General features: G+C 36.5%; 1 protein-coding gene and 1 long non-coding RNA gene across 2 annotated transcripts; one reads left to right on the top strand and one right to left on the bottom strand.

The window, feature by feature from the left end:
- Positions 1–432: 432 nt before the first annotated feature.
- On the bottom strand, positions 433–6,484 carry LOC107667018 (uncharacterized). Its single transcript, XR_001631745.1, has 4 exons — positions 6,413–6,484; positions 5,225–5,305; positions 4,652–4,728; positions 433–1,164 (listed from the first exon to the last, which is right to left on the bottom strand). It is a non-coding gene; the product is annotated as an uncharacterized LOC107667018 (long non-coding RNA).
- Positions 6,485–6,515: 31 nt separating this feature from the next.
- Positions 6,516–12,822, top strand: LOC107667017 (myoD family inhibitor domain-containing protein-like). Its single transcript, XM_016458593.1, has 4 exons — positions 6,516–6,772; positions 6,864–6,940; positions 8,954–9,124; positions 11,482–12,822. Exons 2-4 carry the CDS (start codon positions 6,868–6,870, stop codon positions 11,736–11,738), a joined length of 501 nt encoding a protein of 166 aa, XP_016314079.1. The 5' UTR covers positions 6,516–6,772; positions 6,864–6,867; the 3' UTR covers positions 11,739–12,822.
- The last annotated feature ends 1,908 nt before the right edge of the window (positions 12,823–14,730 follow it).

The following is a 14,730-nucleotide window of genomic DNA, read 5'->3' as shown; positions in this document are numbered from 1 at the left end:
GTCGATGATACATTTGAATGCTATGCACAAATACCTTTTCAGCTGGAAAAGAATCATTATGAGACCCAAACTTATACCATTTATACCGTATAGTGAATTTTTAGCACTAAGACGATGTATCTGGAACAATAGGTGATCATTTATGCCGTATGCTCTCAATGCGCTGCTTTAGGGCCAAGGTACAGCATGTCATTCACTACAAAATCAATGAGCTCTGTTCTTTGCAAAGACAAAAGTGTCGTTTTTCAGAAAGACGCAGAATGTAAGAATACTAAACCTGCCGTTAAGACTAAAATAGATATAGATAACTGAAGATGTAAAAAGACTCATTAATTGTGGTCATTACTGCTTGAAACTTATTGATTTTAACAATGCAAGAGGTTCAAATAGCGTATCTACTAAAAGCTATTCTCTCTGCGGCCTCAGAGCACAGCGTAATCAACAGATTGTTAGACATGAATTTTCTGTGCCTATGACAATGCCTGATATATGGGGTCGATGAGAGTATTCCTAATCCATCCATTGCTACAATTTATTAACTTATTATAATTGTATACACAAACATTGTAGTGATTTAGGTGACACAGTGGAAAGATGAAATCCGTTTATATTAAAAGGGGTGCTCACCCCTGAAACACAGAGCTGGCAACACCTTTCAACGGCTGCTTTTAACAACATGGTTATTGTTTTATTGATCAGGATTTTATTACATATTTGACATCCGTGTTATGTGTTAATCGAACAGCGTATAATTTTCTGACACATATTTTACGAGATTACGACCGCAATTAATTTAATAACTTTTTTTTTTTTTGCACATTTCTGTCTGAGCGTGGTTTGTGCTTGAGTGGACCGTTTGTCTTGCGGGTATTGTCAGTCATGTACGCGCTCTCTCGATGGGCTAGTGCATGACCCAAACGGAGGGGACGGAAATGGCCGACGGTACATGCTCCATGGACTCACCGCCACTCCTCTATTCTCGTTCAGCCTTCCATCCTTTTGTTCCGGGGAGTGATATCACTATTAACGGGACCATTCATTGACATACAATTCCACCGCTCTACACTTAAATGTTCCCATTTTATGGGAAAATTATACGATGGCAAAAGCTTCACTCCAGGATACTTGGGTAATGTGACATTTTTCAGCAAAGGACGAGTTAACCTATAGGATAAAAGAAGAAAAAATGTGTCACGAGAGCAAAAAGTGGCATCAATAATATTAATTACAGTGCTTTTATCGCACCTGTGCTACATTTATTGAAAACTAACACAATATCAGTTCTGAAAAGCACAGCACAGGCAATCACTGTGTACTAAAGTGAGAAATAAGGCAAAAAAAAAAACAGTATTCACACAAAAGGAAAAGACAAAATCAGCATGTGCTCTCATATATTTCTCAAGAGTACATTTGCTGAAGGTTGCAAAAAACTGTATCAGAACCATTAATTAATTTGTTCATCTCATTCTTCATAATTGAAAGATCTTATTAGCCCAGATAATAAAGGCTCTCAAACCTTCCCACCTGAACATAGAGTCGGCACTGTGCGGACCTCAGACTCTTTAGCGGCCTTGTCAGCAAATGTATTATTTGGAATAGAGCAATAGGTAAGAACTTGCAGGTTTGTCAAACTCATTTTCTGTCTTTTTGAAATCTTCACAGCGACTATGTTCTGCAATAATCAGCTTTAAGACCTTGAGTGCCCAAAGGTCCTTCGAACAATTGTAGAATAATTGTTCGTCACAGGTATTTGAAGTCCAAATTGCTTAATAATCATAAATTTAAAGTAAAAATATGCTAGCAAAGACTTAAAGGCAGAGTCCTGGTACTTAAAATGTACCATTAGCAATATTAATCACTGAACAAAGGCAGTTGTAGTCATAATTCTGTCTAACTTCTGTCAAAATCTGCCACATCTCCAAAAAAAAAAAAAAACTGCAAATCTAAGATGGAAATGATTTTCTCTGTCTTGCCATATTGCTAAATGTGATTAGTAATTTGCAAAAACAACAACTTAAGGCACATTTTCAGGCCCACACTGAATGTAATTTTGAAAGTTTAAGAAGTTTCTTGTATTCTTGTACTTGTTGCTTTATGACAAATTTGGTACATTTCATACACTTTCAACTACCTCTAGCATTGTACAATTCTAAGCTCCATTTAACACAATTTGTTTAAATCTATTCTGCTGCTATTCTGATAATTTTCCCCCCAAATCCCCAGAAAATGAGTGAAAAAGTCTGCAGATTCTGCCTGGTCCTGAACATTTGTACAAAATAGGCTGAATGGCATCCTTATCTTCCAAGAGACACCTCCTCTTATTCTCAAATCAGTTTGAACATTTGACAACAGGCGAGCAGTTGGTCACACTGCACTGTTAAAATCATTTAATGAACAATTTGGCGCATACACACCACCATTAAAAGCACATTTGAGCAAAACAGTCCAAGGTAAGACATCAAACAGACCCAGGAACACAATAAACCGCTCACTGTTGGAACACACCAATCAATGAATACCAGCTGTTGTGAACATTTACATTGCACTAGAGGGTCTTTTACTCTGTTCTGTAGTTGTGGTATGCGGCCTACCTTGAGCGACGAGTATTTGAGACGTATCACATTAAAAGATACAGGGGGATATGCTTCAGATTTGTCCCAATTAACCTTGTAATAAGATGTATCAAAGGCCTTATTAATGATGGTAATGAGAGAGATGAATTGACAGTGTATAAAAACAGTGCTGTATGAAGATATGCCTGCAGCACTAGCAGACGGAGGGAGACCACACTCATGAAAATGTAGGACAAAAGAGATCCTCACCAGCAAGGACACACACACATAGAGGGAGAGAGAGAGAAATACAAGGCCAGCATTGTGTTACCCTTGACTCTTAAAGTATATATGAATCAAGGAGCTTATTATCTGGTTGACACCATAAGAGAGTTGTTCCCTCCTCAGCACTACTTAGGGCTCACCTCATAATGTGCATGCGCTTAAACCCAATCATAATCCGTCTTACGCAATAACAACAAGACAATACTTTACTGAGAATGTCTGATGTCATATCATAATTACACTAATGGTAAAAGCTCTCTTTGCAAAAAAAGTGCATTTTTACTTGTATGGTTAATTGTTTTCTGCTAAATGAGTGGCCTTGGTTTTCTTTCATCAAAAATAAAAAAAATGCCATAATGAAGGCATTTTTTGAAGATACATATGGAATATATGGAATTTGGTTAATGGAAGTCCAACAATATAAAAATCAATTCAAAAAGACAAATGTGACTACAAAATATCTAAGCAGGTTAATATAATCTGCTCCTCAGATTGGAATATCTATATTCTACTAGAATATCCATTTAGTGCCAAGACAATATTGCCAGGAATATCAATAATTCAAAAATATTCATCAAAGATGATCATTTTGACTTTGACATCTAATTAAATAAAAAACAGAGAGTCAAATAGTCTGCCTTCAACCAATGTGGGACTATCAGCTAATAGAAAAAAAAATCTATTTAGTCATTTACCGGGTTGAATAACTTCAAGGGTTTTCCGAGCCCCCCTTGGATCACCCTGGGAATTCCCAAGTGAAGCCATCGCCTTAGGAAACCTTCACTTTCTTTGTTTGAGAGAGAATCCCCAACAGATTTAAGTCATATACTGTTTAACTTCACCAAATCCAATTTCCTCCTTTTCTCATATTCCTGTGATATTTTGCAGTATTGTGAGGCCATTTATCTGTAGTCTTAATTGGAAATTCTGATATCTATTTTGACTGTCCTTGGGAGGGATATTTCTTTGTCATTTTCACTGGAATAACCTGGTATGATGGCCTGGTCACATAGCTGTCCTCAAACATTTGATAAAAGCTGACAAATCCGGGAGATTTATTGACATTATTAGGAGCCAGATGACATCATAACCTTGTTTGGAAATTGAGGAATTATCTGCGTTAGTTCCAATGTCAGGAACAATTGGAAACTTAAAGCTGAAGCGTGTTAATTTTAACCTTTTTTATTTTTTTTTTTCAAATATTTATCTTAACAAGCTTAATATGCAGAGACAACTGCTTGCTGAAAACTTTTCAAAATTAATATTTTTGCAATTTCTTGATGCAAATGGTGCAGCAATTACATAATTCCTTCAAGTAGCTTCATTTTGACTCCAATCAATCCATTAGAATCTTAACTATGAGTCTATCAAAGTCATTCTGTTTCAACTCATCCATCATCATGTAAATCTAGGAACTGAGTGTCTTTGTATGGGGGATGGGAAGCTATATTTATCATTCAATTTAAAGCAGCAAGGTTTTTCTCCTTTTATACAAATGAATTAATCTATTTTTGTCATTACGCATAATGTATTTCATTACTGGAGGATAAAAGAGGGGTTAACTCATAAATAATTTAGAGGAAGGGAATCTGGTTGCAGTATAATTAATTATCAACTGGATTTAGAATATGACTCCATGGATGATCATTTTATCTGTCTTTGTCTCAAGGTAAGAAGGAAATGTTAGCGTATTATGAGACAGCATATTCAAACATGTCTGACATTTTACAAAAGTCTGTATGCAAAAAAGCAAACATATATATATGCGTTGTATGTTGTCTTTATGATATATAGCTTAAAAACACAGCACTTACTCAACACTTGCTTTTGAAAAGGCATCTGATCCAGTCTATCACACATTCATATTTTTTCCATTAACAGGCCCTCTGTTCTGTAAACATATGCAAACAAAACTGATTAAAACTGCTTATCATTGCATGTTGGTCTTAGATGATATATAGCCTAAAAACCTTGCAAAGTTTGATATATTTATCAAATCTGAACTTATTAAGATTGCAATCCTTTAAAGTGTTTTTTTGTTTTTTTTTGGAGATGAAACATGAACTGCACTGAACCTACAACATTTGATTGATTTATTTAAAGATGAAGATCGTAGCTGTGTTTGTAACCAAAAGTAACCGTGTATTCTAACTATTTTTCCTTAAGCAAATTTAATGTATTATAATTGTTGTTTTTCTCTATCTACTGCTTTAGATGAGAGATTTGCTACATGACAAACTGCCATTTTATGATAATCATTATGGCACAAAGGAACATATTGCAATGAATGGAATCCTTGTGATCTGAGCATAATCTATATCCTGACTGTTGTCTCCAGCATGCAATATTCTTTCACAGGGTGCTCTTCACACTTAACCAGCACTCACCGTTGAAGAAGGCATCTGGCACGGTCCACTCCCACACACATTCCCACATCTTAATTTTTCAATTAGCAGGCCCCTTGTTCTCTAAACATATGCAAACACAGCAGGGCATCCTTTAAAATTCAACTCTAATCTGCAGGCTAGTTAGAGTAAATTGGCAGGCTTGTAAACCTTGAGAAATCTGAATAGAGCTCATTATCAGTTCATCTCTGCTGACTGGCTTTTATATGAGAAGCATGTGTTGTAGAAGCTGAACTATGATTGTTTTGTGTGAATAGGTATGTGTAGACATGTTTGTGTGCAATGAAAAAACTACTGAACTTCACTGCAGTAGTGCTACAGGCTACAGCATAAGGCTCTGAATAAAAAAAGTCTTTTTTTTCCCCTTGTGAAACTCTGTGAATAATATTGGAAGAAAGTAGATACATAATTGGGTGTTTCTTCAACTTATGACACTTTTATGTCCCAAGGGTTGATTTTTATTAACACTTACAACTTTTTTTCTTTTCTTTTTGTTATATCCAGTTCACATTCAAACTGTCTTGCAAAGTTTTTACCATGCTTTGATTATTTCTTTTTCGAATACCTTCTACGTATAGATTTTATATCGTCACAGACTAAGACTTTCAATCTTACAATATGAAAACCCATCATGAATGAATTATTCAACTTTAAAAAAAAAAACAGTAAAAGACCAAAACTACTGTGCTATACTAATATATTTCAATATTTATAGTATGAATATTATTTATATAATTTGATTTTACTTTTTTAGGGTTGTTATTTCCACCACAAACAATTATGCAAGTGTTTGTTTTTTGGGGTTTTTCTAAATTAGTGTACTTGTTTACCAAGTACAGAAAAGAGAAGTCAGAAAAAAAGATACAATTCTTCTGTATTGCACATGTCAGCTGTTACAGTTATTAGACAAATGTAGTAAATAGTGCGAGTGTTGTAATTAGACAAATTTAGTAAATAGTGGGAGTGTTAAAACAGTGTTTTAAGAGAGTTCTACAGAGCCAAATTGCCTATAGTTGAAGAAACAACAAGGCTAATTGTGAAAAAAGTGCGACATCTTCTAGAAACATCAGCATCAAATATGCATATGAAGACGTGTTTGAACATGAATAATGAGATCTACCACTAAATTAATCATCTCTGAATGACAAAAATTATAAAACGCGACGTTACCTTGAGTTTTTGTTGTCAAACATAATACACGTCACGACGTCGTCGCTAGACTTGGGTGTGTCTCACATGTCGATCAAAGTTGCTTCTCTCTTTAAACCAGCAGTGACGACTAGCGGGGGTGTGAGAGAAACGAAATCCTCCCATTTGCTTTGATGACAGTAGCCTACTTCTGTAATTTTCAGTCTCACTAACTTTCTTTATGACTAATCATTAGTAAAATAGCGACGTACAGCTTTATCTGCTTAAGTGAGATAGGAATCATCATTTTTGTTTTGCTGAAGGCGTGTCGCGCATCTTTAAATCTCTCACGTGATGTCTTTACATTCCCGTCACTAAGATAACTGTAACGTTATATCAATGGTAAGTTTTCATACACAGCTTTAGCAGTGTCTTTGTACTTTTTTCATGATTCGGACCATAAATGACAATTGTTTTGATATCACACTGTTAGACAGATGGCTGGACAAAACGCGGAAATCAAGCTTGATTTGATCAAAACTGGAGAGAGAAGCTCTTTGGTAAAAGCTGGTAAGTTAAATAATAGCCAGCATGCTCGCATATTAGTCTAACACACTGAAACGATTTTGGTTTGGTGCATGACATATTGAGAACAATGTTTTCTCACTCATTTTGAGATGGTTATTGATTGAAGGGTGCAACAGTGCATTAGCTTTCAGAGCAGTTAGAAATAGGTGAATCCTGTCCCCAGTCTTAATGGATCTGTTTTTATCTATTTTTTCACTATGACTATAACTTTCCCCATCCAGTAAATCCTCCCCCAAATGTAGTTTTTATGAAGGTGTAGTATGCTCAGAGAAGGGGAGACTGGGGCTAGTTGTCACACTGTCTATTACGCCATAGATCCCCACATTTATTTATCAGAAAGACTTGTATTAGAGATTATATCATGCATAAAATGGTTATGCATGACAGCTGTGCTGTGATTGTGAACAGCTGATAATGGCACACCTGAGAATCTGCTCATTTCGAAGCTGCTGTTTAAATCCTGTGACTGTGTTGTCAAAGAGCATGGGCTCCCCTGTAATAAAACACGAAAGATTAATCTTCTACGTCTGTCATATCATAACACGTTCACTTCACAAAGCGAGAACACAGTGAAGACAAACCACAGAACTTTGTGGAGAAACCGTTCTTTATCCTCTTTTCTAAATTATTCAATCTGAAGGAGAGAGAGAGAGAGAAGAAGAAAAAAGGCCAATACAGCCCAAAGCCATTTTCATTTGTCTTTCCCCTTCTCTTTTTTATTTTGGACTAACAATGCAGATTCCTCTACGGAAAATATGTCCCGTGTGTTAATTAATCATAAGACATTAAATGTTAAATAAAAGAGAGAAAAGCACATTGAATAATTCATTTAGGATAGGTGGAAGAAAAAATAAACAAGGTAGTGCAGCCAAAGCAATGATTCATTAATAGTTTGCATTCAGATCTGGCAGATTCATTATTGAATGATTTCTGGGCTCACTTTGAGACCAGTGAGAGCACAGGAACACATCTCAGCATGTTTTCTAGACAGGCCTTGATAAACATTGCTTCAGGATGAAAGAACTTTTGAAATGAGAACTGACACGGTGGATTAGAGAACATTAATTCTTCTGCATATATAGTGGTAGATTTGTTACTGACAGGGATGTTTAGAGTATTTAAAAGGGATGTATTTGAGCACCGCAAAAATTACACTTTCTCCTTTGACCAGTTAAATGTGCAGAGACAAATATATAAGTAAGCTTTGCAAAACAATGTAAAAAAAATATGGCTCTGTGGCACTTTCAAAACATTGCAGAGTCGATTCATGAAATGTTGGATTCTGGCTCAGACAATGGCATGAGTTTGGGGCTTGAATATGGAGTGCATTAGTGCCCACCCACTTTTTCAGCAGACTTTAGTAATAGTAATTTTCCATTAAATTTTTCTCTTAGGGATTTTTCAAAATTCCTTGTTAAAGAGTAATAAGCCATGAACCAAACCAACCAGCTATGCAGTGAATCACAACATTACAAGCTTTGTTTTGAAGCTCAAAAACTGTGTACTTAATGGTTTTAATAGGCGTTGCGAATGTGTAACCTGTGTGGAACCAATTTTTTCTTACAGTGAAAGTGAATAGGGACCAGGGCAATGAAGATCCGAAAAGGACAAAAAAACATTATAAAATTTCCCCATACAACTCTGACGCTACTTTTCTGAAGTCACCTCATAGTGTTGTGTGAGGAAAAGACTGAATTTATGTCATTATTTAATTAAAAATCCTGCTTTGAAAACCTGGTCCCTGTTCACTTTCATTATATGGATATTCTTCTATAAATATCTCATTTTCTGTTCTTCAGAAGAAAGAAAGCCATGCAAGTTTTAAAATTATGACAAAATTTTCCTTTTTGGATTAACTTTTCCTTTAATACTTTAGAGGATTTTATGAAAACCTTTTGTATAATCTCACTTACTAGGTGAGTGTAAATCAATATCTTGCTCAATAAGTGTAAACATGCAGATTATCCAAAAACTCTTTCTCTTTTGCAATAACAGAGGTATCCAGCACAGCACCTGGAAGGCTCTCACCCATTCCTGAGCTGGATCCCTGGGAGAGAGAAGCAGAAACAAGCTCTACAGAATTCACATACTCCTTATGCTCGGTGGACAGGTACAGCACTGCCTCCTCCTCCAGCAGCTCCCTATCTGACTCCCAGGAGAGAGGAGGTGGGTCACACATCATCACACCTGGGTTTGCAGATTGGCCACCTTCTTCTTTCCCAGACCACTATACTGCCCTAAAATGCTCTAATGAATAATTATTACAACATCAACTGCCACCATGAATTGTCTTGTATTAAAATTCCAACTCCTAATTTTCTCTCAAATGAGCACTAGTTTTATACACTATCTTGTTTTTTAAAAATCCTTTGATTTTTTTTAAATGAATTTATGTGTTGCCACAAGCATATAATTATGCATTTTTAAATTGTAAATTTTTCAAATCTATCTATAATTTAAAATGAAAACTAAGGAAACGCATGTGATTTTAAAGCTGTCTACATCAGTTGAATAACTGAATTAAGCAGCACATTCGATTAAACTTACATATAGAGATGAATTATTAAAGCCATGCGCAGCGAACTCTTGTGCGTGACTATTATGATTCAACAGCTTTTTCAATATGAAATTAATTAGAACAATATATTTCCCCTCATTCAGCCGGTAGGTTCAGATGAGTTAAGGTGCAGTCATTATGTCGTAGTGTCAAGGTTTAGACATGTGTTACAATGCCTTTCCTGGTACAATATTCAGAGGTTAATCTAATTCCTACTCTTATGCTCAGAGGCAAAGGTATTTTGTCCCGCATTAGGCTCAAATCTACTTAAAGTCTTGAAAGCCCCATTTGAAGCTTGGTTTATTTTATTTTTTTACACAAAACCCTGGGCTGTGTGGAAACATTTTTTAAAAACAGACCATCACATTAAGTCGACTACACTAAAATCCCCCTGATTTTTTGATTCTACACTAAAATCCCCCTGTTTATGTAATCACCTGGAAGCGCCTGGAAAGGAAAAACACCTATACAGATGGATGATAATTGATTACATCTCCACACAGCTCTATTCCTTCTCTCTTTTGAAGGAAAAGGTGATTCAGTAAATTATGCATGTGTACAGAAGTGCCCAGCGAGAGCTGGGAGGCTTTTAAACTGTTGTATACAAGAGGTGCGGACAGACTCCTGGTCATTAAGGGCCTTTGAGTGTCTATCCCCATCAGCCGAGATCCCAAGGTAAAGAGTTTTCAAAGAGGCATTTAGGTTCTATAACATATGTAACACTCCATGGGCTTTTTAATCTCTTGGCATGATCATGACATGTCATTCTGAGCATTTCTGACATCATTCATTTTTATGCTTTTTGACATACAGTAAGACAGTAGCAGCATGTGTGTTAGACATATGTGATCATTTCAGTTCTAAATGGATGCATATTGTGATGTACTGTAGTAGTGATAAAGCCTGTCTGTTAATGTTTAACATTTTTCAGCAATATTTTTTCCAGTGCTGTTTCTTTGTACATTACAAATGTTTAAGGGTGTATCTTTAACTATGGATACTTTGGCCTTGTAAAAACTCTTACAAAACACATCTTCTCTTGCTAGTTTATTTAATTTTCCCACTAACAATGTCCAATGGTTTACATACAAGCATCACAGGAGAATTCTGTAATTTCTGTCATATTTCAGACATTTCCATCACATTATGGATTTTGTTTGATAACATGTGGTGATGGAAATAATAAACAGCGGTGGAAATTACATTTGAAACATTTTAAGCCATCTGTTTATAATTTTATAGTTAGCATTTTAATAACAAGCACCCAAAATTATATCATATTTAAATTTTTTGCATAATCGCATTTCTGCCCGAAACCCTCGGAACATAAAAGTACTAGTATTTTACCCTATATGGATTTTTCAAAAGTCTTTGTTAAAGAGGCAAACAAGTATTTGAAAGTCAGACAAAAGGACAAATGTACAAGAAGGAAAGAACTACAATACTATGAAGCATTATGAATGTCATAAGTTAGAAATGACAGAAAAATATACTAAACTATTGATTTAAAGATGTTGATTGTGATATACAGAAACAACATATTTTAAGTTTATTGCAGAAATATGCTTATATATACAAATATTTAAAAAACCTGAAACCCTTGGAACATAAAAGTGCTTTTAGTTGTGCTCAAATTATGTCGTAAAGCTTGAAACTTATCACACTTTCATTTTACTAGATTGGTTTGGCAAGAAGCACCACATATGGCCATTTTTGAACTGCATCAGTACTTGAATTCATTCTTTTTATTTGTTCAGGCCTTTTATTTTCATGACGTATTGCCAGCATCTGTAGCATCATGTTTCTGCTAACTAAACCGATACAAACTACAAGTGTACTCTCCATTAGGAAGGTTTTACATGCTTCTTTTAAATACACTTCCTGCAGCTGTGAATAAAGTGTAGATGCTTTAGCATTCCCTGTTGACTGCCCACAATCCCATTATTTCTTTGTTCTTGTTGTTCAGAGTTCTGTGCCGGGATTGTGCTGAATTGTCTCTTCTGCCGATTCTACGAATTATTCCTCATGCTACCAGAAACATGTGAGCGAGCTGCTAACTCCATCTGCCCTGCCTACATGCTTTTCTCTCCGCCCGCGGAACCTGCACACAATAACAACTGGAACTGCAGTTGTGATTTTGACTGTGGCCTTATGGACGCCTGCCACGAAACAGGGGAATGTCTTGAACTAGCAATGGAAATTTCTGAGGTTTGCTATCACTGATGTGCCTGCAAAACTGAAGATGTTGCTTTGTTGGGAGAAAACTTTACAATTCCACATCACTTTGGGTTAAAAAAGTTGGTGTTTTCCATCCCAGAACTCTACAGTCTATGCCAAGCCAAGCTAACGTATGCTCATTTGGACCTAGCATAATCGAAATAAGTCATTCTAGGTTGGAAAATAAATGTAAACATGACAAGCTACTATTAGTGATTTCTGCGCAACTATTTCGACTCTTATATCCAACATAATCCAGTCTCTAAACTCATGTCATTGGTTAAAGGGGTAGAGAAGCGCCTCCAAGTTTTCCAATTGGTTAAGTTGAGTGGCTTTCACTTAAATAACACAAGACCTCCTGTAAAACAGGCTCCTTGACAAAAAGTGTGTTTTGACTCACACTATTGAACTGATCAAATACTGAGAACAGAAATAAACTCGCAAGCACTTTCAGGTTTGGCATCGAAAGGCTGATGAAATGATCCTATCAGCTTCACTAGGTAAACAGTTCTACACAATAACAGGTCCTTGTGCCAACGTATGTCGATTTTTATCACAATGAAGAGCGAAGTGGAGAGAAAAGGCCTTCAGTGTGTCCCTGTGTAGATGGCTTGTTTAAACTAGAGTGCAGTTGTTAACAGCCGGTTTGAGACGGTGTTTTGTAGGACACTTGTCCTTCTAGGGCCCATCAACCTTTGTTCTTCGTTCAGGAAGACTGCTCTCTCGAGTGCACAGTGACGGTGTAATAGATCGTTTTTGTCAGTGCCAACCTCTCGTCACGTAATGGGGAAAGCGACACTTTTGTGTGTGTGTTTGTGTGTATGTAATTCAGGCATCTATTTCAGGGAGAGGTCAAGGTAAGAGAACGATCACGCCAGGCAGTGGGCTGGAGTGTTATTGTGTTATCTTAGCTTGCTAAACATTTGTTTTCAGTTATCAGATAGAGATACCAAAGGAGTAACCGGGTTGTTCAAACAACGGGAAAACCTCAGCACAGTTTACCAAGAAGTGGGTAGTGCTGTTTTTTTCCTCCATTTTTGTGTAAAACAAAAAGTCATGGCATAAAAATCATATGAATTTTTTATCAGTCTACCAGCAAATCAAATTGCTTAGTTGTCACAATAAGCTCTTTCACTGGATTTACCATATTAGTAGCATCATATCTTAGAAATTTTTTTCTATCTACAAGAAATTGATATCTACAAGCAAAACTGTATAGCCTGTTTTGTTTTCTGCAAAATATATTTTTGTGTATATATCTGTATTTTTTCTGTTCATACATCTGTGTGTGTGTATATATATATATACAGAGTTCTGGCATAAAACTCTAGATGGCGCAGTCCGATAGGTCTAGCTCAATCTGACCTGGCAACATCATTGTCACATGGCAGCTGATTGGTTCTCTCCTGTTTCAGTTGCCAATGAACTTACTGCTCAATATTCAAATACCTGGCTTTTGTTTCCTGTAGCAGTTTGCAGCGCACTTCAGAAAACCTCCACCTTCCCCAGCTCCACCTGTATAGATCCGCTACGGGGTGATTCATGTATGCTATATGGGGGTTATTCATATGTGTTATATGTGCAGCAGCAGTATTTCTTACATGCTTACAGCAGCATGTTGTGGATGTATTGGCAGTAGCAAGTCTCGGTACAGCAGCAGCAGCGTAGCAGATCTATTCCGCCAAGACCAAATGCATTAACTTTGTCATGTACATTACCATGCCAATCCCTCCAAGAGTTGTCATGACAGAAATATATACACACACAGTGGTGGCCAAAATTGTTAGAACACTTGGCATATTTAAGAGATTTAAGAGATTTCAGTTGTTTTTGTTGAATTGGCCATGATAATACCCATAAAACGAACTATTGCCAGAACTACCTGCGATGGAAGGAATCTGCTGGAACATTAAAAATGATGGACTGGCCCCCTCAAAGTCGAAGGACCACGGTTCAACTTAAATCTGACAACGCATCTGTAATATGGTTTCTTATAAATAACACGTAAAAAAAAAACAGGGTTCGGCTAATGTATGTTTCTGTTGATGGATGCGCATTCTGGCTTCCTAATACATTACAACAACAGCGATGAAAAAAAAACGTGGACAAGCCATTCACTCTTGTTCAATGCGAGTGCTGTATGCTGGAATATGAGCAGCCATTTATTCCGTCATCACCCGGGTGCTGATAGCGCGCGTGAACAGGTGAGACCTGAACAACACACGTTGATATCTGTGTTTAAACTAAACTCATTTAAGTGCGAATGCCGTATGCTGGAATATGAGCATTTATTCCGTCATCACCCGGGTGCTGATAGTGCGCGCGCACAGGTGAGACCTGAACAGCACACGTTGATATCTGTGTTAAACTCGTTTAAGCTTTGCCAGTTTGAACATTTAAGAGCCAGAGGATGCGAGCTCGCGCGTGCAGTGAGAAGATTTGTGCATGCTCTCATCCGAAGCACGCAAACCCGCGCCTCAGAACACGTGCAAATATTAAGCTTTCTCTGAAGTATTGTGTTTGAATGGACAAATGCACACAAAAATTATGCCAAAATGCCCGTCTCGGTAAGTATCTTATATCAAACATAGCCGGCTGAACGTACTGTATTAGTGCACTGGATCAGTGCATTCTCTTAAAGTGACAGCACTTTCTTAATATTAATCAAACAGCAACAACAAAGAAATCACTCACTGCTCTTGATTGAATAGCTTTTGGAACTTTAATAAAGATTAATCTTTAATTTATACAGTCAAATATGCAATGCTGTTTTACATTTCATTACTTTATTCAATTTCTGTACCTAAAAGCTAATGTTAGACCTACCTAAAAAAAACCCTGAAAATCACTGTTTATTTTATTTGTATTTACTCTCAGAATCAGAATCAGAATGAGCTTTATTGCCAGGTATGTTTACACATACGAGGAATTTGTTTTCGTGACAGAAGCTTCCACAGTGTAACAGAATGACAGTGACAGAACAAAAAACACAGATAAT

Source organism: Sinocyclocheilus anshuiensis, unplaced genomic scaffold (assembly GCF_001515605.1).
Source record: "Sinocyclocheilus anshuiensis isolate Anshui unplaced genomic scaffold, SAMN03320099.WGS_v1.1 scaffold615, whole genome shotgun sequence".
NCBI classification, from domain to species: Eukaryota; Metazoa; Chordata; class Actinopteri; order Cypriniformes; family Cyprinidae; genus Sinocyclocheilus; species Sinocyclocheilus anshuiensis.
Note: the sequence above shows the minus strand (reverse complement) of the source record. Positions and strands in the feature narration are given on the sequence as shown.

Bases quoted from the DNA above. Each gene is read 5' to 3' on its own strand.
- LOC107667017 (XM_016458593.1), top strand. From the start codon at position 6,868: ATGGCTGGACAAAACGCGGAAATCAAGCTTGATTTGATCAAAACTGGA. The intron at 6,941-8,953 runs GTAAGTTAAATA...TTGCAATAACAG, and splicing joins AAGCTCTTTGGTAAAAGCTG to AGGTATCCAGCACAGCACCT. The intron at 9,125-11,481 runs GTGGGTCACACA...CTTGTTGTTCAG, and splicing joins TGACTCCCAGGAGAGAGGAG to AGTTCTGTGCCGGGATTGTG.